The sequence below is a fragment of the Chelonus insularis genome, unplaced genomic scaffold, assembly GCF_013357705.1.
Source record: "Chelonus insularis isolate UGA/USDA-ARS -01 unplaced genomic scaffold, ASM1335770v1 contig_146_pilon, whole genome shotgun sequence".
Classification (NCBI taxonomy): Eukaryota; Metazoa; Arthropoda; class Insecta; order Hymenoptera; family Braconidae; genus Chelonus; species Chelonus insularis.
The window spans coordinates 132,637-156,917 of record NW_023276387.1 but is presented as its reverse complement, the minus strand read 5'-3'; the positions used below and the strand labels follow the sequence as shown (position 1 = coordinate 156,917).

The 24,281-nt window shown below is 31.3% G+C and overlaps 5 protein-coding genes and 1 long non-coding RNA gene across 6 annotated transcripts in view; 5 read left to right on the top strand and 1 right to left on the bottom strand.

Annotated features, from left to right (window-relative positions):
• DIP-lambda (Dpr-interacting protein lambda) overlaps positions 1-5,941 on the top strand; it is a 33,814-nt gene extending 27,873 nt beyond the window's left edge. The window contains exons 2-9 of the mRNA XM_035077777.1: positions 548-634; positions 3,044-3,159; positions 3,238-3,423; positions 3,739-3,928; positions 4,055-4,186; positions 4,254-4,373; positions 4,647-4,820; positions 5,280-5,941. Of these exons, the coding sequence (XP_034933668.1) occupies positions 580-634; positions 3,044-3,159; positions 3,238-3,423; positions 3,739-3,928; positions 4,055-4,186; positions 4,254-4,373; positions 4,647-4,820; positions 5,280-5,620 (1,314 nt within the window). The 5' untranslated portion in view covers positions 548-579 and the 3' untranslated portion in view covers positions 5,621-5,941. The remainder of the gene's footprint in view (positions 1-547; positions 635-3,043; positions 3,160-3,237; positions 3,424-3,738; positions 3,929-4,054; positions 4,187-4,253; positions 4,374-4,646; positions 4,821-5,279) is intronic.
• A 1,335-nt stretch (positions 5,942-7,276) lies between these two features.
• Dbp73D (putative ATP-dependent RNA helicase Dbp73D) lies at positions 7,277-9,662 on the bottom strand. Its single transcript, XM_035077760.1, has 6 exons — positions 9,599-9,662; positions 8,915-9,534; positions 8,628-8,840; positions 8,339-8,549; positions 7,817-8,266; positions 7,277-7,701 (listed from the first exon to the last, which is right to left on the bottom strand). The coding sequence occupies exons 1-6, from the start codon at positions 9,619-9,621 to the stop codon at positions 7,320-7,322; spliced, it is 1,899 nt and encodes a 632-aa protein (XP_034933651.1). The 5' UTR covers positions 9,622-9,662; the 3' UTR covers positions 7,277-7,319.
• A 197-nt stretch (positions 9,663-9,859) lies between these two features.
• RpS16 (ribosomal protein S16) lies at positions 9,860-10,805 on the top strand. The gene is made up of 5 exons (XM_035077756.1): positions 9,860-9,931; positions 10,013-10,057; positions 10,183-10,314; positions 10,401-10,515; positions 10,602-10,805. The coding sequence occupies exons 1-5, from the start codon at positions 9,923-9,925 to the stop codon at positions 10,745-10,747; spliced, it is 447 nt and encodes a 148-aa protein (XP_034933647.1). The 5' UTR covers positions 9,860-9,922; the 3' UTR covers positions 10,748-10,805.
• A 244-nt stretch (positions 10,806-11,049) lies between these two features.
• Positions 11,050-14,564, top strand: Clbn (Nuclear export mediator factor NEMF homolog Clbn). Its single transcript, XM_035077784.1, has 2 exons — positions 11,050-11,200; positions 11,372-14,564. The coding sequence occupies exons 1-2, from the start codon at positions 11,145-11,147 to the stop codon at positions 14,460-14,462; spliced, it is 3,147 nt and encodes a 1,048-aa protein (XP_034933675.1). The 5' UTR covers positions 11,050-11,144; the 3' UTR covers positions 14,463-14,564.
• A 158-nt stretch (positions 14,565-14,722) lies between these two features.
• On the top strand, positions 14,723-15,441 carry LOC118063730 (Cytochrome c oxidase subunit 7B). The gene is made up of 3 exons (XM_035077857.1): positions 14,723-14,921; positions 15,034-15,197; positions 15,277-15,441. Exons 1-3 carry the CDS (start codon positions 14,876-14,878, stop codon positions 15,355-15,357), a joined length of 291 nt encoding a protein of 96 aa, XP_034933748.1. The 5' UTR covers positions 14,723-14,875; the 3' UTR covers positions 15,358-15,441.
• A 4,797-nt stretch (positions 15,442-20,238) lies between these two features.
• On the top strand, positions 20,239-23,507 carry LOC118063731 (uncharacterized). The gene is made up of 3 exons (XR_004689958.1): positions 20,239-21,362; positions 21,664-21,919; positions 23,370-23,507. It is a non-coding gene; the product is annotated as an uncharacterized lncRNA (long non-coding RNA).
• Positions 23,508-24,281: the final 774 nt, after the last annotated feature.

Genomic DNA, 24,281 nt, shown 5'->3' with positions numbered 1-24,281 from the left:
ACGTATAAATGTTATCAAAGCAGGGAAGAGTAATGTGTATAATATAAGCATGAAACAAATTAGTATATACAGTATATCCAGTCATGTATATATTAGTAACAATGAAAAGAGAGAGGAGAATAGAGTAGAAAGTAGATATACATAGAGGAAGACCTTCTGTAAAACTACCATGACTTCCTATGTTCTTATCAGTCCACGTTCGATGCATAAAGCATAAAGTTACTATCTCATGCATACATTCATGCTACGAAAGTTATGACTTATGGTGTTCTATGGTATATGCCAGCCAAGTGAGTGAATATATAGAAAGATGGAGAAGTAAACGATGTATGTATGTATAAAAATAAGTAGACTCCACAAGAAAATCACTGAACAGTGACTGGAGCACGTTTCAAACCATAACACTTTCTATACTATATCGATTGATGGCTATAAGCTCAAAATTCTATTTTCCATCGTCAATTCATAGACAGTAAAAGGAAAAATATTTCATATTCTATATAACTGAATTTCATGTCTGATTAAATTTATGCTTTTCTACTTTCAGGTTTTTTATTATCCGATTAAAGGACCAATCCCATGGCGGCATTGGAATTATTTTTTGTCCTTGTTATGTTCTGTCAGCTCTACTTGTGTAAGTAACATTAAAAAAATATGTTTTCAACTCTTTATTCTTTTTTTTGTCTCGGAATTTAATTAAAAAGCTCATAATCAGATGCTATTTATCTTACATTGGATTCATTTCATTCTTTTTCGGATAAATAATTTTGTCTTGTGAAAAACAGTAATTGGATCGTTTAGAAGACTTTATTTCCGATCTCGTAAGCTACAGTAAAGATCAAATCGGTTTACTAGAACCTATCAAAAAAATTCATTATTTTTATTTTTTAAGTAATTAAATTTTTAAAAAATTATTCAGAGAACGTGAATTCCTTCAGTACTTGGTATAGTCCTAGATAGTCTTCAACAAAGTTAAATTAAGCGAAAAAATACCTACTTTGAATTCAGAATCATTAAATAAACACATAAATACAAATGTCTTTTTTAATGACAACTATCAGTTTGCGGAGCTCTACGACTAATTCGTTGGTACACTAGAGCATCAATGTAGTAGAGAGGAGATACAGTGCTAGATGTTAAAGGCACCAAACTAAATCATGGTGGGTTTAAGTGGGATTGTATAAACCCTTTGGGTCCGACGATGTATTACTTCTGTTCAGCTATTGTGGGACAATCCTCTGCGACGGTTTACCGAAGAAAACTGCAGTATAGCGCACTGCATATGCACTAGCATTTTATTATACACGCTCCATCTTCATACATTCAACATGTAAAATCTACACCTGGTATAATTTTAAGATAAAAAGTAATCCACCTTTCAAAATTTATTTATTCACTTAAACCCCAAGGATCTGACATTCCTCTATGTTTCATAACCACCATCATATGACTGATATTTTAACGTTATATTTTTCTGATTAATGCACTTCTATTTTAAATCGAAAAATAGAAGTGTAAAGTAGAGGGGAAAAATTAAATAAAATGGAGTAAAGTATGTTACGGTCAGACACAAGTGTAACAGCAAAGAAAACGAATTTTTATTAGAGTATAAATGGAAATTTTTTTTATTTTTTTTGATAAAATTTCAATACATGCGCTGTACACGGTGGAAGTAAAAATGAAAATTCATGTAGAGTGAAATGGAATCTGAGTAGTTTTATTCAGAAATGAAAGTTAAGGCTGGCGCTGGTACTGTGAGATCTACGGATACATTCCTGCTACCTGTCCCGTACAAACGTTCCAATCTTGAAGGAATTTCTGGAATGTCTACCGAGTGAACGTCGAGTGCATTGAATATAAAACGAAAAGAAGTTAGAAATAAGAACAAAGAAAATAAAATAAAAATAATAAGGTAAGGAAATCATAATAGAAAATGTAAATTTTACTATGAAAGTTATTTCAAGTTGCAGATAGAAACTATAAATAACCCTTTGTATTATAATTCTTGGAATAATAATAATTATTATTATCAAGAGATTTTAAATTGTCCATCTATGGCAATTTATTGTTGAATATAATTATTTAAATAAATTTTAGTAAGTGGAATACTTCATTTAGCATCAGCAGTAGCTGTGAAGTTATTAAAATTATTAATGCACTACATTGAATGAATTTGATTTTGTTATTCGTTTCGAAATTTAATTGATTGATTAATGAAACTTGAGGATCTATGAAAAGTCATGTTGTAATGTAAAAGTACTTACAAACATAAAAAATACTGTAAAAAAATATAAATATCAATAAAATAGTCGAAGCAAGTAGAGAAACTGTAAAATGATCAGTCATGAGCATCAATAATGTTGCTTTAATTGAGTAATTAATTAAAATCTGTCGGATTTATTTAAAATTTTATTTATTTAGTTAATGAAATGAGAGTCGTGACTGAGGGAAAAATAAAAATGAGGAAAATTCTTGACTTGTAATAGTAATTCAAGTGGGAAATGTCATTTTCATGGAGCTTTTATATAGCGTGGCCAGAAGCACGCGTGGAATTCTAATTTGGCAGGGCTTCATCTACCGTCTGTGGCTCTTATCGCTCTTCTTTTTACTCTCTTATACACTCTCTTTTAGCCGTCAAAATGTCGACAAAAATATTTACGACGTTGAAATACATCAAGACTTATTTCTTGATGGTGTCGAGGGTCAAGCTATGGATTTATTATTTTTTCAAGTGCTATATTCTGCGTTCAATCTTAACACTCAGCAGCTTTCTTCAATATTCCTTCCTAACATGCTGGATCGACGACTGTAGAAAATTCATATCCGAACGTTGGTCGTTTATTACAATGTGTGACCATTCTCGTTTCTATTATTTTCCAAGCTATTATCAGTGTTATTTTAGAAATAAGCTGGAAACATCAAATATTTATTAACCCTTCAATGAAATAAATTTTAATTATTACTTAACATCATTTTGTTAATTAATGATATATTGAAAGATTCACTGTTAAATTGATTTAAAATATTTTGTCATTGGTTCCAGGTCAAATCACGCCAGAAATCCTACCAGTGTTTTTAGCTCCATTGGAGAACCACACAGTAACCCAAGGCAGAGACGTCTCTTTCACTTGTGTTGTCAATCATTTACATAATTTCAGGGTGAGTAATAAAAATAACTTGCTGACAGAAATTAAATTATGCTTGATTCGTTAGTATATTTGTATGTTGAATTCCTAGGTGGCCTGGATTAAATCTGATTCAAGAGCAATTCTTGCCATTCATACCCATATGGTCACTCATAATCCTCGTCTCTCTGTGACACATAATGGACATGATACATGGAAGCTTCACATTTCGAATGTTCAAAAGAATGATTCAGGAACTTATATGTGTCAAGTCAACACTGATCCAATGCGAAGTCAAGTAAGAGCTCATTTAGGTTGATTTATTCAGCCTTACTTCAAAAAAGGTTTATGTTTTTTTTTTTAGACTTTTTTGACCTTTGAAGAGTATTTTTCCATTAAATCCATTAACACTTGCAAAAAATTAAAACAAAAACTAGTAGAGATGTGAAAATTAAAAACAAAAATAATTTAGCTGGAAAAAAAATCAATGATTCACATGCTAATAATGGTATCAATAATTTATTTAGAATCGAAAATAAAAAATTAACTAAATTTCTTAAATCAATAATTTATCAAAATACTGTAAAGTAATTTACATGTGTCTGTCACTAAGATGGGATACATGGTAGTGCAAATACCACCGGACATAATGGATGACGAGTCAACTGACGGTTACGTGACCCAAGAACGAGGGAATATCAAGTTGCGGTGTGTGGCTACGGGCATTCCACAACCTACAGTTACTTGGAGACGAGAAGATGGACGAAACATTACTCTGCGGGAAGAAGGAAGAGAGAAGATCTGTAAGTTTTATTCCATTTCATTAATTTCATTCTCACTAGCTATTTATTCATCAACTTCATTCATTACTGAAGAATTATCTTATTTTAATAATACATATTCAATAACAACTTGGTTTCACTTGGTAGCTGTAAAGAACTTTGATGGTGAAACGCTCAATTTGACTGGAGTTTTGAGACAAGAAATGGGGAATTATTTGTGTATTGCTAGCAATGGAGTCCCACCAACTATTAGCAAACGATACTCTGTTCAAGTCCATTGTAAGTCTTATTATAATAAAAAATGAAGAATTTTGTGAAAAAAATAACATTTTGCTTTTTACTGTAGTTCTTCCGGTAATTAAAGTAACTAATCAATTAGTTGGAGCTCCAGTGAATCGAAACGTGACTCTTGAATGCATTGTGGAGGCATCGCCACGAGCCATGAATACCTGGTACAATAATAAAGGTTAGTGCATTCTTCAATGGAAATAAAGAAAATTGATAATACTACATTTTAAATGCATAAATGTACATTAGAGAGAATTTATTTAATTGGCTTGGTTAATTGATCCAGTTTTATTGAATAAATTTTTTATTTATGGGATAATCATTGTTTGAGAGAAGTTGAAGACATGATATCCCTAAGAAGTCTAAAAAACGAATTTATTGTAATGAAACTAAATATTTATTTTTACTAATTGTTTTTTTATAAAATTTTATGAATTAATTAAATTTACAGGAGAGAAATTAATGCATAATGGAAAATACACCATGTCAGAATCTGCGTTACCTGATGGCTACTCATGGCAGATGAATTTAACGATACACAATCTAGAAAAAAAAGACTTTGGAAGTTACGCGTGCGCAGCGGTGAATGCTCTTGGACGAGCAGAAGCGGCAGTACGATTGCAAGGTAACGATGAATTAATCTGCCCCCTTGAGGCTATTAGTGCAGAGTAGAGATAGAGGATAGGGATTACGCGGAGTGAGCATTCAGGTGCAGCAACAGGTGAGCAAGTCAGCAAGAGACGTGTGGAGACGATAAAGCACATTGAAATCAGTACCTCCACATATATATGTATTTACCACACATTTTAATGCAATTTAAACTTATGAATACTTGAAAAAGTTATTAAAATAAAATTCTGATAGAGTCATTTATTCTCTGCTTCAAACGAGTTATAGCAAAGTTTCATTTATCACGTGTATTTCATCAGCAAAGTGATATTGTAATGAAAATAGATCCTAAGTTTAATATATTTCGAAGAGTTTTTATCAGTTTTCATAAACAGTAGAATGAAAAAATTGTTTATAAAAAATTTTTTTATTTCATGCTATTTATTCACACAATTAATTGGATAAATTTTTTCAGAACTTGAATTGGTAACAGAGACAACACCAGGCCCAATATCAAGGAACACAGATGCAAAAGTTCGGAAAAAAATTTACGGAAAAAAGAAAATAAACACAATTAATCGACGACCACATGATGGTTATACGGAATTCAACAATAACCTGGAAGGCGCTAATGATCTCGTTACAACGCAGATGATGGGAGGAAGTACACAAGAAGGGCACAAAACAGAAAGACCGTTAGTTTTACCATCAATTTCACCACCTTGGGTAGTTCTTGTTGGTAGAAGTGAAAGGATAAATGCATCAATTGAAACTACATTGCTTCTTTTATTAACGATATTATTAATCAACTATTGATTAATTCACCTAAACACCAATTGTTGTTGATTTCATTGTAAATAACCACTGAAAAATAATTCTTTTGATAATTATTATTTTACTAAATAATAATAATAACGTTAATGACTGCAGGCTAATTCAGTGGATCGATATAAAGCTCTACATATATAATTAAAGAGGCGTATAATGATAGGCATATGCGGGTTTTGCTGCGGGTGTAGAAATTTAGTTAATGATATCCAGATTACATAAAATTTTATATTAATTTATCGCCAATCATCACTATAAAGCATTTATTAAATAATTAAAATTGAGATCATTGCAAATAAAAAAATCTAATTTTTCGTCTTCCATATATTTGTAACGAATGACTTTTAATTCGATAAAAAGAAAACTCGTTGAGAAAATGAGTACAAAAATTAAAAAAAAAAAAAATATTTTCTATTCAAGAGAAATTGAAAAAAAAAAATTTATTAAAATAATTAATCTCTTTTTACTTATTATTTTGGATATTTTTGAAAGTTTACTCATTTATGATAAGAGGATTTAATAACGCGAATTGTCTTCCTATATTTTATGAGAATTTAGTTACAGATTATTGAGAGATTATTTCATAATATGTACTAATAATTTAATTATCAGGAGAATATTTAATAGAATATTGTAAATATTTCAAAAACTATACGCTTTATTATATAGTATTTAGTCTATAAACTAATCAATTATTATTATTATTATCGAAAACATTATCATTCAACTAATTTATATTTATTAATATTCCAAAATGAATTAATCATAAAGCTAAAATGCCTAGAAATTATTTAAAATATTCTTGTGCAGTAACTTATAGTCAAAATACATTTGATAATTATTTAGAAACGATGATGATAATAATGATAATGTTATTAATAATGAAAATATTAATTTAAGGAATTGAGACAATAAATAATGAATAAGGTGGGTATTCATAAGGTGACATTGGAAAATGAAAACTGTAAATTTAAAGAAAAGTAAAAAATGTATAGACATAGTATGAATAATTGATACTGTGGAAATAAATTGGACTTTAATAATATTAATGATAATAAAATTTGTTGTTACGTCGAAGGCATTGGATAGAAAATGTAGTAGGTAATTTATTTGAATTATAAAGAAGACGATATATGTGGCAACGAGACATGATATAGGACCACGGTTAATATACATGTATATATTTAACGAATGATAATTAAAAGAAATTAACTGAAACTATAGTAATATAAATGTAAATAATTTTCTTGAACAAAACTTATCATGAAAAAGTTGTGTTTAAATTCTAGATTTTGCAAAAACAAAGTATTTTTTCCGTGTTTAGTTATCTAAAAAAATGTCTTTTAATGCAACGAAATGTAATTCAATTGTTTTTAGACGGAATTACATATTTTCAGTGTATTTGAACTGTTTAAAAAAAAAATATTAATATCTACAACAAAGATTTGATGAATGTAAAGTTTTTGCAACAGCAATAATATTAATAAAACTACTATTAAGTAAATTAACAATAAGACATTAAGGATTAATGAAATTGTAAATCGATAAAATATAATTATAAGAATAATAATAATAATAATAATTATTATTATTATTATTATTAATGAATAATTTACATCGTTAATGAACAGATAATTAATAATCAAGACAATAAAATGTTACTATCGATGTTAACAAAATTATAATTTTATTTATTATTACTTTTGTTGTTGTTTAATTTACGTCGTTTTCCAAGCCTTATTTTTTCCAATTCTTTTGTTTGTTCACTTTCAATTGTACGTTTAAGTTTATCCAAGTGACTTTGATAATTTATCTTCTCAGCTATTGATTCTACCGATTCTAAATGTTCGATTGTTGGAACAACTTTATGAGCTGAGCTCAGCATTCTATTGAAAGGGACTATTTGGTTGGGAGTCAGAATCGAGATTGCTGTTCCAGACACTCCTGCACGACCAGTACGACCTACTCGATGAATGTACCCTTTTACGGACTTTGGGAGATCATAAGACACCACAAGTTTTATGTCGTGGATATCTAATCCTCGCGCTAGAGCATCCGAACTTACTAATCTGAAATAGATAATTTTTTTATTTCATTACGTTCTACTTTATCTTATTATAATCTTAATTGTATGAAAAAAAAATTTTTTTAAGGTTCTTAGAATTCAATCAAAAATATACTCACATTCTACTTTCTCCAGCTCGAAATTTTTCCAATATCTGAGCACGTTGTTTTGGTATCAACTGTGCTGATAATTCACTAACGTTAAAATTAATTTGTAATTGTTCTAGAAAACTTGCTAAAAGTATTGCTAATCTGTGAGCAGATTCACCAGAATTGGTGAATATCAAAATTTTGTCCGTCGGTTTTTGATATTGTTTAATCAATTCATATAAGACAATCGGTTTATATTCAGGAGGTGATTCATAAGCACGTTCTATCAGTTCATTAGGACTAGTATATTTGCCAATGAATTTATTCATTTGATTATCCAAGTCTATATCTTCATCAGTTTGATTTGTTCCCGATACTGAAGTGAATAAAATTGGATTGAATAAACTCAGACGACTCAATTTTTCAGGATCTTGTGATAAAGTTGCGCTGAATAGTAGCTTTTGTGCTGGTTTAATTGGACTAAAATAATTAAAAAATATTTTTTATTCAATTTCATTAATAATAAAATACTTTTACATTAGTAGGACTCACTGCGAGTTGAGATTTTTTATTGTAAGGTAAGGGGGAGTGTGATGATACTCTGGAATAAATTTAAGCCAATCAGTTGCCCGGTCAGCCTCATCGATAACTAAAAATTCAAGACTCTGTAATGAAAATCCATTTGTTCTTTCTATATGATCTATCAACCGTCCTGGTGTTGCTACTAAAATGTCCACACGACTGATAAATTGTCCTCTTTCAGCTGTAAATATTTATTTATCTATGAATTTAAGAGTAACTATATCTCCTATTGAAAAAAATAATAATCATTTAATATTACTTGTTTTAATTAAATTTTTCTGTTCAATTTCCAGAGTTGAAGCACCGGAAATTAAGCCAATTTTAAGATTACTTTGTGTCGAGTAAGTCGTTAAAACTTTGTAAATCTGAGCTGCAAGTTCCTGGACTGGTACAACAATCAGGCATCGAATTTCACGAGTCAATTGGTTCTTCAAGTATTGAATAATTGGCAACACATATGCCAAAGTCTTACCTAAGGAATGAAAAAATGTTCAAATTAACTCTTAATTCTCAGTAATAAAGTTAAAATAAATATTTTATATCTACCACTGCCAGTAGGTGCAGAAACACATGTGTCTCTAACCCACCAACCCTTCATTCGATCTTCACTACACTTCTGCATCCAATTTATTAATTTTTCCTGCACTGGAAATAATTTATTTATTCCATTGGCTTTCAACAGTTGAATCAGCTGATCATCTAACAATCCTTTAAGTTCTTTCAGCTTTGGACCACTACTCACATCTGATGAAATAATTTGAGGGCGTGCTAACCAAACTGGCAATACTCTTTTGACTTGCCTTTTCTTCTGTAGATTTGTGGAGCCAAGTACCATAAAGTTTTCTAACTGTTTATTAATTGACTTCTCCGATTTCTCTGTCATAGAAATCTTTTCGGCATTTACATCGTCATTGGTATTATTAATGGATACGTCCTCCGGTTTATTATCAGTTTGTTCACCATCATCAACATTAATTTTTTCCTTTTTCCTTTTCCTACTTTTTCTATGAGATTTGGTAAATAATAAATTATTTTCTTCACTATTTTGAAAATTTTTACCCTCACTCAAGGCACCTTGCTCTCTCAATTTTTTTCTCTCTTCTATTTTTTGTAATAATTCTGATAAATGATTGTGTGGCTTATCAGATTCTTTTTTATCATTATACCTATTAAAGTAATTAAATGAAAATAATTTTATATTAAAAGCAAAGAAATTATCCGTGTATTTACCTGTTGATGACAAATAAATCCATTTTTAATTCGTTTATTCACAATTTTAATATTTGTTTTTGTAAAAAGAATTTATTATCAACATATCAATTTATACATATTAGTTTATGTACAAAATTTTAGTAATTCGTCAAATATAAAATTATAAACAAACACACGTGTTTATTATACAATTTTTGAAAACGTTAGAATGAAGAGGTTATGGAAAATGTACTACGTTACTCGTTGAACCTTTTAGTCATTTGATTTTTAGTTCTTCATTTGACCACCATACTTCCGCTTTCTAACCTTTCAAGATTTCCTTTTCACGACGTGCTCGCGACAATGCAGAAAGTAAGAATATTTCTTTTATTTCATAGCTATTTTTTTGAAGTAATACTCAATAATAATGACAAATATGATATTTAATTACAGAAACAGAAAGAACCGATCCATTCAGTCCAAGTTTTTGGACGCAAAGTAAGTAAACAAACAGTCAAGTTGTGATCAGTAATCATAAGCGTCATTCTAACCTTTAAAATGTCGACAACAATTATTGTGACATTTATTTAATAATTAATTAATTTTTTTTTTCTTTGTTATAGAAAAGTGCAACAGCTGTTGCATATTGTAAACGTGGTCGTGGAATTCTACGAGTAAATGGACGACCCTTGGAGTTGATTGAACCCCGAGTTCTTCAATATAAACTTCAAGAACCCATTCTTTTATTGGGAAAGGTATTCAAATATAAATGGTTACAATTAAACTAATTAAAAAAAATTTATTTTAATAGACTAAAATCAATTGTTCTCTTCTCTTTAAGGAAAAATTTTCTGGTGTTGACATTAGAGTAAGAGTGAATGGTGGTGGTCACGTAGCTCAAATTTATGCTATCAGACAAGCTATCTCTAAAGCTTTAGTAGCGTATTACCAAAAATGTAAGTCCAACAAATGAACTAAATCAGTTTTGTAACAGATAAATAATTGGAATGTATAGAGTATAAATTTTTTTTATTTATTGCAGATGTTGATGAAGCTAGCAAGAAAGAAGTTAAAGACATTTTGATTCAATATGATCGTACACTACTTGTCGCTGATCCTAGAAGATGTGAACCCAAGAAATTCGGTGGTCCAGGTGCTCGAGCACGATACCAGAAATCTTATCGTTAATTACTATTTGTTTTACGTGTAAGCGTAATGATGTAATAATAAAAGAAAAAAGAAATTACCACCTGTCTATTTACTAAAAAAATATTCCCAAGGATTAGTTTTTTGTTAATAATTCATTTTTGCATTTAAGGTTTATCAAATAATTTCTTACAAAAAATTTATTTGTTATATAATGCAATTTATTTATATTTAAATGAATAGAGTTAATTGAAAAATCATATGAATTTTTATGATCTTTTTCCTGTGTCAACATAACCTCAATTAATGATCAAGATGTTTACTCTCATGATTCTAACCTAAAATTCTACGTTAAGTAATGTAACATTGACGAACCAAATCAATCTGATTTATCATATTTTTCACAAAAGAACAAATACTGTAAAACATATTATTTACAATGAAGACAAGATTCGATACTTATGATCTCGTTTGCTCCATCGCAGGGCTTCAAAGGTAATCAAAATAATAAAATATGAATTATTATTGTTAGATGTTAATTTTGTGGTTAGAAAAAATCATTGAGGTTAAGTGTATAAAATTAATTTTTATAAAAATATTTAACCCTTTTATATGAATTTATCTACAAATTTGCTAAAATAATTAGAAAAATTATTCATTTTACAGGCTTATCGGAATGCGAGTGAATCAAGTCTACGACATTGATCATCGTACTTATTTAATTCGTTTTCAAAGAAGTGAAGAAAAATGTATTTTACTTTTAGAATCAGGAAACCGCATGCATACGACAGCATTTGAATGGCCAAAGAACACAGCACCGTCAGGTTTTTCAATGAAAATGCGAAAACATTTAAAGAACAAGCGACTAGAATCTTTAACTCAAATAGGAACTGATAGAGTGGTGGATCTTAAATTTGGCTCTGATGAAGCTGCTTACCATGTAATTCTTGAAGTTTATGATCGAGGAAATATTATATTAACAGATTATCAATTAACAATCTTAAATATTTTACGACCACATACTGAAGGAGACAAGATACGACTTGCTGTGCGAGAGAAATATCCTGTGGATCGTGTTCACACGACAACAATGCCACCAAGAAAAGTTATTGAATCTCGATTAGCAGAAGCCAAGTCTGGAGAATCGTTAAAAAAATTTCTCAATCCTCTTTTAGAATTTGGATCAGCATTAATCGACCATGTATTACTAAAATCTGGCTTTCCAAGTAACTGTAAGATTGAAAAAACATTTAATGTTAAAGAAGACATGGACAAATTATGGTCAGCATTACAATTAGCAGATCAGATACTAGAAGATGCAAAAAAAGGACCGTCCAAAGGATATATTTTTCAGAAAAAAGAATCTAAACCTAGTCAAGATGGTAAAGACGAGTTTATGATGGTAAATATTGGTTTTCATCCTGAATTACTCGAGCAATGTAAGAATCAACACTATAAAGAATTTGATAACTTTGATGCAGCAGTTGATGAATATTTTTCAACAATGGAAGGACAGAAGTTAGATTTCAAAGCTTTAGCACAAGAGAGAGAAGCATTGAAGAAGTTAGAGAATGTGAGAAAGGATCATGATCAACGGTTAGCCGGTTTAGGAAAGGTTCAAGAAGAAGATAAAAAGAAAGCTGAATTAATTTCGAGAAATCAAGCATTAGTTGATAATGCAATTTTAGTGGTTCAAAGTGCTTTGGCTGCTCAAATGCCTTGGCCAGAAATTGAAGAATTGATAAAAGAAGCTCAAATGAGAAATGATCCGATCGCTCTGGCGATTAAAAAATTAAAATTCGAGACTAATCACATCTCACTTTATCTCACTGATCCTTATGAGAGTGTAAGTGAATGCTCATCTGATGAAAATAATGAAGAAAATCAGGATAATGTGATTGCTGATAAGAAAGATAATGCAAAAAAAAATATTCGAGATGTTCCACAGTTTTCCATAAGTTATCAAAAGAAAAATGATGATGAGAAAAAAAAAGATGATAATAAATTGAAGAGTCATAATCAGATACAAAAAAATGTATTTAAGAAAGGCAAAAAAAACGTATTTATGCCTGAAGAACCTCTTGATGATAAAGATGATGGTAGGCTTAAACCAATGATTGTAGATATTGATTTAGAATTAACTGCTTTTGCTAATGCTACGAAATATTATAACATGAAGCGGTCAGCTGCTAAAAAGCATCAGAAGACAATCGAGTCTCATGAAAAAGCCCTAAAAAATGCTGAGAAAAAAACTAAACAGACATTAAAAGAAGTTCAAGCTATTCATAGCATTAATAAAGCTAGAAAGGTTTATTGGTTCGAGAAATTTTACTGGTTTATTACTTCTGAAAATTATTTAGTGATTGGTGGTAGAGATCAACAGCAAAATGAATTGATTGTCAAGAGATATTTAAGACCGGGTGATTTATATGTTCATGCAGATTTAACTGGTGCAAGTTCAGTGGTGTTGAAAAATCCATCTGGAAATCCGGTTCCTCCAAAAAGTCTCAGCGAAGCTGGAACCATGGCTGTTGCCTATAGTATTGCTTGGGATGCTAAAGTAGTCGCTAGAGCTTACTGGGTTCATCACGATCAGGTATCTAAAACTGCACCAACTGGAGAGTACTTGACGACTGGATCATTCATGATACGAGGGAGAAAAAATTATTTGCCACCTTGTCAGCTTGTTATGGGTTTAGGATTTTTGTTCAGACTAGAAGAGAGTTCTATCGAACGACACCAAAGTGAGAGGAAAATTAAAACCCTCGAGGAAGATAAATTTTATGTTTTTAAAGAAGAAAGTGCTGATGAAGAAGAATTAAAAGTTCCAGAAGATGATTCTGATAATTCTGATAATGAAGGAAAGTTAGAAGCAATTGAAGAAAATGAAAAAGTTGATGATATCAATGATAATAAAGAAGATTCTAAGAGTAGTTCAGATGAAGAAGGAGATCAAGTGAAATTTCCTGATACCCAAATAAAATTGGATCTTTCAGGAGCTCAAATGAAGTTTTCTGTTGATCCTAAAAGCTCTCTGAAAATTCACCAATCAGATGAGGAAATAATTTATTTAGGTGATGATCAACCAGTGATATTAAAGCCTAGTTTGAAGAAGAAACCCAATCAAGGTAAGGTTTCTGTAACAATCGAAGAACAGCTCAAGACTCAAGAATCAAAAGGGAACTCGGAAAGAACGAAAAGACGTCAGAAAACTAAGCAAAAAAAAATGATGAATAAATACAAAGATCAAGATGAGGAAGATAGGCAAATAATTATGGAAATGATGAAACCTAATCCTGCAAGGGAAGCAAGAAAGATGAAGAAAAATAAGAAGACTGATCATACTAATCAAGCTCGAAAGAAAAATCGTAATATTTCAAACCAGTATGATACTCAGAGACAGTCGAATAATGTTGAAAATATTGATGATGATGCAGATCCAGGACCAGCACCAGAAGTTGATATGTTAAATCAGTTGACAGGGAAACCGGTTGAAGAAGACGAATTGTTGTTTGCAGTGCCAGTCGTTGCACCCTACAATGCTGTTTTAAACTATAAATTTAAAGTCAAGTTGACTCCAGGGACTGGAAGACGAGGTAAAGCAGCAAAAACAGCATTAGATGCCTTCTTGAGAGATAAAATAATTACTCAGAGAGAAAAAGATTTATTGAAAGCTGTGAAAGAAGAAACTGTAGCCCGAAATATACCTGGCAAAGTTAAGATTACCACTCCTGCGGCTACCAAGTCTAAATCTTAAATTAATAGCATTACTTATTGAAATAAAGTTATAAAGATGTAAATATTATTATTATGTAATAAGTAATGGAGAGTTAAAAATATTTAAAATAAATAAAAAAATACTGCATTTTTGTGGCTGTTCTTTCATTAATATTTTTGAAGAAAATTTCAGAGATAAAAAATCACAACGTTCATTTAAATAAATATAAAATATAATAATTATATAATTTATTAGATTTATTTAAAATATCTTTTGTGCTGCCGCGTACGGTGTCTGCTGCAAACACTTGATTGATCTTTCTGGTCTGAAACACACGGTAACCTAAACACGTTTTTTTGAGTATCGGAGTGTAAAAATTAAATTTTTCTTACATAAAGAAGGATATCGGGAAATAAACGATTTTCTTCAATAATTATTGAAAGCTTCTAATCATGCTAGGACGATTGATAAGGCCAGTTGCTCGTGTCGTACAAAAAAGTAAGTTTAACATTGAAATAACTCAAGACAATATTATATAACTATTACATTGATTGATGTTGTAAATTTTTATGTGATATCAATGACATGAAATGTTAAAATAATCATTCAGGTGCTCGAGGATATCACAAGGAGCAGGTCCCTTTTAAGTTTCCAACGATGGATGAGTTACCAGTTCCACAAGGGTCTTGGCAAGAACAATACAATAGAAATCAAAAAACATACAACGCTGCACTTGTTATTGGTATTGCTCTTCTTGCTGGAACCATTACTTTTGTAAGTTTCATTATTTCACTTAAGCGACTATTGCAGAATAATCATTGTTTAAATATAATAAAATAATTGATTATTATAGGGAAACATGAGTGGAGCATTGTACATGAATAGTTCACCACCAAATATCGATATTCCATACAACGACTACAGCAAGAAATAAACCATCTTTCTTAATATCATCAGTTTAAGTTTAGTCTTGTTCTGCAATTCACCTTAATCAATAAAATCATAAGAATGAATAATATATAGATTTTTGCTGATTGTATAAACAAAAATTGACCGGAAGAAGCTGTTTAATGAAATAAATTATCTAGTAAGTAATTTTTACTTGTTTTTATTGTATTTTTTTTTTTTTATTAAAAATATTATTTCGTTAATTTATAGTGGATAATAACGGTATTTAATGAAAATACATAAAATCATCACGCATATTTTAAAAAATTTTGAGTACCGTTGAAATGTAATGTGCATTTATTGACAATAAACAGTCATTTTTCGACTGTAAAATATTAGCCTTAATATCTATTTGACAAATTTTTTATCTAAACTACATAAAAGTTATTATCTTTGAATAGGAGATTTTTTTTTAATAAAATTTTCTTTTACTATTTCAAATGAGCGCCATATAAAATAGTATTCCCGGTGGTCGACAGGTGGCGTTTTAACCACTGAGCATGCGCATACATACATATGCGCAGCAACTGCGCGCATATGTATATACCGAAGGATGACGCCGAATGGAGTGGATGTAATTGTAATGATTCAGAAATTTGTTAAATTTTGTGAGACAATTGCGAAAGCAAGACACGATATATAAAATGATGATAAACCTTAGATTCTCCTTAATGTTTATTATCTTTAATTGAATATTGTTTACGAATTCATGTTTCTTTGAAACTAAAGAAAAGAAGCAAACATACTTTTGGGATGCCGACACCAAACATTAACAAGATGGCTAATATACGATTCCTGACCTCTTGTACAGAAAATATTCCTTTCTATTCCATTTTTTTGCAGCTCTATGTAAGTAATATAACTTCAGTTTTATCCAATTATTGCATGAAACAGAATTTATTTAAAAATAGTTAAATTATCGGGTATATTATCAATGACGTCACTTCGAGCAGTCTTGCGTCAATATTGCTATAAAAAATCGTCAATTTATTTTTAATCTATCAATATAAAATTGTTATGATATAAATAATTATCTGCCTAATATTGAACTTTATAATTTTCATCGTAAATAATTTTATTTGAATTCACAAAAATGTTGAGCAAATAATAAGGTAAGAAATATGATCAATCACAATACAACGTAATTGCATGTCATTTTTTAAAAATTTTCTATTATCATATTACTCTGTCACAATATTTATCAATATTTAAATATTTTTTACTAATTTATGAATTTTTAATTTTTTTTTTCCATATAGATTAAATAATTTTTTAGATTACATGGTAACTTAATTTGTCGGTAATCAGTTAGATTACCTTTTGAGGCTGGTAAAATTATAAAACAGAGCAGTTTATGTTGTTATCGATAGAGGTCGTTATTACAAACTTTTTAGACTCAAATAATTGAAAGGTATTGATCATAATTACAATAGGAATGTTCTTGTACTCAAATTTTTCAATGAAAAAACTATTTCATCAATTGAATAAGAAATAAACAACGAATAATAAAATTGAAAAATTATTAAGTAAAATCATGATTGATTCAAAAAAATCAACCTGATTTTTCAAATTATTTATTAGTAAACAAATAAATCTTGATTGAATCAAATAAAACATATTTTATAACAAATTAATTTATTTAAAGTTTAAGAAAAAAAATATTCCATGGCTTTTATTTATCCGATTAAATTCATAAAATAAATTATTCAATAGATATTATATCATATGGACTGGGTGTTTAGTAGATTTATCTCTGATGAAAGGCAAATCAGTCTCAAAACTGACCAATCAATTTCTAAACGAGAATTTAACTGAGATCTTTATCAAAAATGGAACAATAGTAAATGATCATTCGGTGTATTGTATATATGGTAATGCCGTCAACCTGCCATGACGTGACCCGGAAATAGATCTGAACGACTATAAGGTACCGGTGGAGAGTACAATGATCTTGATTATGTGACTATGGAGATCACGATCGAATTTATTTTATTTTGCTTTAGTTTTTTTTATTTTTTTTCAAATATAATCTTAATTTATACCGCGAAGAGTCCATGATTATGTGATGTTTTGGCAAATACAGCCAACACTAAAAATATTTTTGAAATTGACGCAACACTGATATAATGATCAATAAATTTCAAGGGGTAAATTTATTCTTCAAAAGCTAGAAGTAGAGAAGGGGATGAACAATGTTGGCATGAGATTGTTTTGTAGGAGAATAGAACATTAGAAGTAATTCTTGGCAGCTGAAAAAATTCATTATCATAATGGCGGTTTATTTCGCAAGCTGGAGCATAAAAAAATGTCGGAAGAATTGTTAGATACCATGAGGAGCGTGTAACAACGGGGCAATTGTCGCGACTCCATGGCGCCTCTGTCGCTGCGCCAGCCTTCCTACGCGAAAATCACAGTGACAATGTCCCTTGCGAGTGTTACAGAAAGGAAATCCCGGTGGACTGCTCGTAGGTTGATAAAATACTCTGCTTCGTTGGCACACGACGTGGATCAAGTTACAAGCTATATAATGAACATAAATCTGGGGTAAGCCCTACTTCTTGACACGAATTATGATTACAAAACCACTGACGAGGCTACTTAACTTCAAACATATATATATCGTCATAATGTTTTTCATGTTTTTTTTTTCTTTTTCTCATTTCCTTTTTACTCTTTATCATTAAAATGAATGAAGCACATTTACAATTTGACGATTATGCTTTTAGCCATTCCAAACATTGGTTAGTTAACTTTATTTGCGAATTAGTTGTCAAGTTATAAGCCTGAATAGTAATCGAAAAAATGTTTATTTGATGACTTGATTATTGATTATCAGGCTTATTTATCTATTTTGATATTTCTTTTTTTTTTTAAGAGAAAAAAAATAGAGACAAAGTCCATAACTATACGTTTCACGATTCGACCCCTGGTTCGACCTGAGAGGCTCGTAAATTTAACGTCATAGCGGTTGTCACCGATGCCTCTTTACGAGCAACGAGCTCATATTGCTGACGGGTGTATATACGACCGATCGAGATTCCTCGTGTTCGATCGACCAATTCCCCTGACTTCCCACCAGGTGTCCTATGACGTGACGTCGTTCGATCTTCATTTTACGCTCTTTCGACAAATGACTGCTTTTCATCGTAAAATATTTTTTTTTTTTACCTCCACATGTACTCTCTTTATGCTACTGTTTATGATTCTTCATTTCTCAATAATAAATTAAAACATTCTTATCAATTTAGTGCTCAAGAAAAATAAGCAGTTGATGATTTGCCTAGTAGGAGGTTAAGATAGTTCATTTTTAATTAAATATTAAATTTTCTATGAGTAAAAAAAAAAGGAACTTAAAATTGCATTGATTAATTGCGTGATAATAAAATAAAATGGAATAAAGAGAGAAACTTTGTTAAAAGCAAAAAGGAAGCATTTTATAATCACATGAGACTGAAATAAAATCTCGAAGAATTTCACCGCGTGGCTGTGTGATTTTTACCGGTCCTCAAGACCAGAGGAACATCGAAAAACAATTCCGACTGCGAGGTCTTGAGTTTTGTCGAAAGATATAGGCAGGAGCGTTGGAGCGTGCGTTATCGGTGGAAGATCGGACGAACAAGAGCGCGGCAGAGCCATAACCGTGGATCAACTTCTGGCTACGACCCTGTCCGCGAATACAACCAGTCTGGTACATACCAAGACTACCTGGCTGGCTGCGTCTCCTGCTGCTCTGTCTGCCTACCTATCTACCACGCAATAGAGTGTATTGCAGTCTCCATATACGCTCCAGGACCAGTCCAAACACTCGCACACTACCAACGTGCTGTATCGCTTCATTTTTATGCTCCAGCCGTGCGATAACTATAACTCTAAGAGACCTGTGCAGCAAACAAGATGCTTGCTTTGGAGTTTCAAGCGCCACTAAGTCTCATATCATACGACTATGACCTGTTGCTAGACCTTCTGTACTTAAATTAGCAGAAAATGATTGAATTTTAAGAAATAATTTTCGTCATCACCATAGTTGTTGATGAAATGATTGTAATTCTAATGATAATCAGTTATTTATCACCAACTTTTTTTGGCATTTAGGTTGATATGATGCAATTTAGTCAGGTGCGGGTTAGCTAAAAGATACTTGATCCAATTTAGAATGATTTGATAAATAATATCAGTGAAAATACATGGAGATCGTGCAGGTGTGATCATACTATGAATTAGTAGATTTACGTTCTCTTATTTTATCCTTTTGATTGCGACTATTCGCACAGTTCTCGTGTTTCCATAAACAGTTGAAGAAAGTGCAGTAGATATTGTTGTTGTTGGGCAATGTCTCTTGTAACGCGAACACCATTTTGAACGCCATTTCGTTGGACTGCAGACAAAAAATGATGCTGGAAGGACACACCTGCATCGTCGTGTAGTAAGCGTAGGTGTCTCAATGATAGCACACGCCATCAGGTTATTTCTTAGCTCGAGATATACCTCGAAGATTCCTTTCTACGTCCTGTAACCTGTATTCTAACCACTCATGTAGTCGACACCTCAACCTCACTTTTTATCTCCAGCATATTTTTTTTCATGCTCGAATATTTGATCGGAACCATTTTTACGATGTAAAAAATGTTTAAATGTCCAAACACACTAGCCATAAAATGGAACATGTTCCAACGAGTATAAATATACGGGCTTAAATTTTATGATGGTTGAGAGAAAATGGAAACTTATATGTTTTGTGTTGACAAGTCGATGTTTATTATAACTGGATGACATTTACAGACCTGGCACGAAAAAAGAACAATTGAAATTTGCGATGTACACATTCTCAAGTGTCGAGAGAGTTGTTTCAGGCGCATTCTATACTAGAAGGTGTTGAGTATGTGACCCAAACGTGGTGGGTAAACATTTATTAGTCCAGTGTCGAGGATATGATCATTGAATCGGTGGGAGAATTAAACGAGATATGGCAGGTTGTCATGTTGCACTTAGTCAGCGTTAAAAGCAAGACCACCTGGTCTTATTGGATACCTGCGTCGTTTAGCCAAGATATCTCGAAAGTTTTTTTCATCGTAAATTGTCAAGTGACCTTTCAATAAAGTACGAAAAAATATCCTGCTCCAGATGAATTATAATAATATGTAAAAATGGCCAATGTATCGATAGTAATTATAGATATTGTCAAATGTGACCCGTGGCACAGATTCTTATCCATCTTTATTGGAGAAAATACATTTGATCGTAATTATTGTAACGTCTAACGGAGCAGATCCCGACATCGTCCACCCTTGGGCATCGATCGATTCCCAGTCTCGCGATCGATGAATTTCTCGCGTCGATCCTAAGCCACGGTAAATCGAGAGTCTTACTGGTGGATACAAGATGAGTAAGATCGATACTGATAGCACATGATCGAGAGTCAGTGCACAATAATGTAGATCGAGAAATATAAGGGCGTGATCGTGGATCGAATTAAACCGAGCATAACTAACATGTCTATGAGTCTATTCTTTTATAGAATTAAAATTTTTTTTTAACTATCTACAACTAAAAAGATCATTCATGCTAAATTATCAATCCCCGATAAATCAGTATTATTTTTTTTTCAACTTTATTTGTTTATTTGTCTATTTTTATGCATATGCTGAGAATGCTGTATAAAAAATACGAGGAGACTGAGAATAAAAAAAATAACACGTACAACTACTCAAGTGTCGGAGATAAGAGTGTGTCCATATCAAGACGTGCTTCCAAGCAGCCGGCGCACTTTACTTGCATGCACGGAAGTGGAACAAGAAGTAAAGTTGAGATGCGAAGATGAAAGAGAAAAAAGTAAAACAAAACAGTTGCCGACAGCGGGCCCGTGCTTACGTGGTTCACTCTGTTATTTTGCTGTCAGTAATTCGGTAGTCTTGTACTCCTTGAAGTTGTCGTCCAGCTGATGAGATGATGCTGCGTTAACTGGATATACAACCACTAAAAACCCACAAATAAGTAAATATAACTTTTTTCGCTTCTTTTTTTTTAATCCCCTTTCTACTTATATATTCGATAATATCACCAACCAACGGTTATTTTTTCAACATTGTCATTAATATCCACTTTTACCTTTCATTTGTATCTTCTTCAATTTATACTATAAATAAATTTTATTATAATATTCTTACCATTATAATAATTTATATTTATATTTAATATTTAATATATTTTTCTGTAAATATCTTTAAAAAAATTCTCATTTTTATCGATCAAATTTGTCCTAATTTGTGGGTATTTATTTTTTGTTATGTTTCAGGTATCAATTGCCGATTTTTTTGCAAGAAATGCTGAAAAAAAAAAATCACTGAAATATCCCTGAGTCTGAGTTATGGATACATTCACGATTTCTTCGAGTCGTATGTAGTTGCTGTCGCCATGAAGAAGGCGCCCCATTTGCTTTATTGAATTAGGTTACATGATTTACGATACCGCCTACTGAACTCGCACATTATGCGATGTCGATTACACCAGACACGCGGCATTGATTTCTTCCCTGATTCTGCAGATCTCAAGTGAGCATATTTTAGCATTATATCGGTTATAGACATTATATTACAATCAAGGTGGAATTTAATCATATTAAAATTATTTATCAACTCATGAGAATGAAAAATGATGCAGTTAAATTGAAATTTCACCATTTTATCGATTATTTATTTTTTAAAATCATTTATTTAATAGATGTGTTATGTCAACATCATTTTATTGGTTCATTATGTATACGTATGGTGGTTGTCAAACAATAAGTATTAAGCGACGACGTTTCCACCTCGATCGAGAGTCGCCTGGGGGACATTTTTGAATTGTCGGCTGGACCACACGTACGGGTCGAGAGGCCACGGTGCATTCGAGACTATAATATGTACATTTCGATATACATATGTGTATAGATGTGCGCCCACGTTTATCAACACTTATCTTGATTTAAACAAAAGATTTTTACTTTCTACCAATTTTTTTTAAATCGCAAAAAATTGCCAATTGTTTTTTAATTTATTCCTTGTTAACCCTTTCAGACTGAGAGTTAATAATAAATTTGATACATCAGTCTTTCATTAACTTCAGTAATTATAACCGGATGTGTTTCAGACAATTAATTAATCTAAAATGATCTTTACTGATCTTTTCCGGTCGTACACATGAAAGAACCAATCGCTTAATTGTTGTTATGTCGATACATTTAACTACTTTCAACTTCTCACGATTGAGGGCTTGGCCTGCTTATGCGAAATCGAGCGATCGATCGTCACCGAGAACGATACCGAGTGTTGTTACCGGATGATTTAAACGCCTTTAGAGGGTGCAAGACTATCCCGATGTCATGTCAAACAACAATACATTCTCACTCAGTTACAAAGTATACATTACCCTTTCCCTTTTCTCAAAATTTTTATTACTAGTGATAACCATGACAAAGAAATCGATAGATATTTATTTGAAATTGTCGTACAATCTTCCGATTTATTATTGTCAGTCTGTAAACGATTTAGATTATAGTAATAAAGACAATAGTAAAAGTTTGAAAAGTACCTAATCATAACGTGGGTATAGATCGATCGATTAGTTAGAATTCTCGATCGTCCGGTCAATCTGCAGGTCACACCATTAATGTTAAGAGATCCTAGAGAGATGTCATTGAACCGTTATATTCTCTCTGGATGTCCCGTAGACTCTTTCTCGATCATGACGATCGCGATCGATGGACCTCCACCTGTGCCGATCTCTACTCTCTGCTTTGGTCGTTATATTAAACAATCTTTCTTCCCGGTTTCTCACGCCACATTGCCCTTCAAAATAATTCCAATCATCAGACTTTGCAAAGTCATTATCATTTCTCACTGTTATTACTGATTCCCTCTACTTGACTACCTAAAGTGTAATTAATCTTGGCTTTCATTAACCACCATACATTATTAAGGGGCTTCAAAAATTTTAACCTCAGGTTTTTCTGTTTTTCTATAGACTAATGAAGAGTTAGAGACCATTCGAAGTACTTGGATTCTGATTGCAAAGGAAATGGAGACCATTTCAAGGATTGAGTGCAAATTGTAAAAGAGTTGGAGATGTTAGAGATCGTCTAGACGTTGAAGGCAGAGTGGGTGAGTTTTGAATTATTCTATTATATTATTTAATAAATTTTGAAACATTGGATAAGGTTATTTTGATAAATAGAATGGTTCTAAAGTCAATAAATACCGTTTGTTTTAAATAATTTTTCTTTTTAGTCTAGACACACCGAAACTTTGTTAAAAATATTTATGATAAATCATCAGTTCATTATGATCATTCAAACTTTGACTGAATTTTTCAGATTCTTATCACCCAACTCAAAATTTCGACCACACATTGACCATAATTCTCCGACATACAAAAGAACATCTTGTCATCCTAAACGTGAGAAAATCGTCAGCATGTTCTCTTTATTCACAACAGAAACAGCAGCAACCTGCCCAATTTCTTCTAGAATGATATAATTTATTTATTTTCATCCCTTTGTCGTTCATTAAGCTACCTTCATTTGATGTTATTCCGCTCTTACTTTTTCTTCAGATTTTTTTATGCACAATTTATTATCAAAAGCATCAAGTGAATTGATCATCTTTTCACAAACTCAAAAATGAAAATCTTCTTCAACTTATAAAATAAATCAACAAAAACGTGTGTATTTATTTTATTTTTTTTTTTTTCTTACTTTCAAAGGTGACTTTATAAAAGTTTCCACCCACTTTATAAAATGCTTTGTATCCTCAAGATTTAGTCAGCATGCTCGGATACACCAGCATGAAAACAGGACTGAGGAAAGATTTATCGGAATTGGATGAAGGCGACGAGAGTATCGTAAGGCCAACATTGTACAACAATAACCCACACACA

Excerpts from the sequence above, each read along its gene's own strand:
- RpS16 (XM_035077756.1), top strand. Across the intron at positions 10,058-10,182 it reads TCCAAGTTTTTGGACGCAAA|AAAAGTGCAACAGCTGTTGC; the intron begins GTAAGTAAACAA and ends TCTTTGTTATAG. Across the intron at positions 10,516-10,601 it reads AGTAGCGTATTACCAAAAAT|ATGTTGATGAAGCTAGCAAG; the intron begins GTAAGTCCAACA and ends TATTTATTGCAG.
- LOC118063730 (XM_035077857.1), top strand. The coding sequence starts at position 14,876 with ATGCTAGGACGATTGATAAGGCCAGTTGCTCGTGTCGTACAAAAAA. Across the intron at positions 14,922-15,033 it reads TGCTCGTGTCGTACAAAAAA|GTGCTCGAGGATATCACAAG; the intron begins GTAAGTTTAACA and ends ATAATCATTCAG. Across the intron at positions 15,198-15,276 it reads TTGCTGGAACCATTACTTTT|GGAAACATGAGTGGAGCATT; the intron begins GTAAGTTTCATT and ends TGATTATTATAG.
- Dbp73D (XM_035077760.1), bottom strand. The coding sequence starts at position 9,621 with ATGGATTTATTTGTCATCAACAG. Across the intron at positions 9,535-9,598 it reads GATTTATTTGTCATCAACAG|GTATAATGATAAAAAAGAAT; the intron begins GTAAATACACGG and ends TTACTTTAATAG. Across the intron at positions 8,267-8,338 it reads ATAAAAAATCTCAACTCGCA|TCCAATTAAACCAGCACAAA; the intron begins GTGAGTCCTACT and ends TAATTATTTTAG.
- Clbn (XM_035077784.1), top strand. The coding sequence starts at position 11,145 with ATGAAGACAAGATTCGATACTTATGATCTCGTTTGCTCCATCGCAGGG. Across the intron at positions 11,201-11,371 it reads TCCATCGCAGGGCTTCAAAG|GCTTATCGGAATGCGAGTGA; the intron begins GTAATCAAAATA and ends TTCATTTTACAG.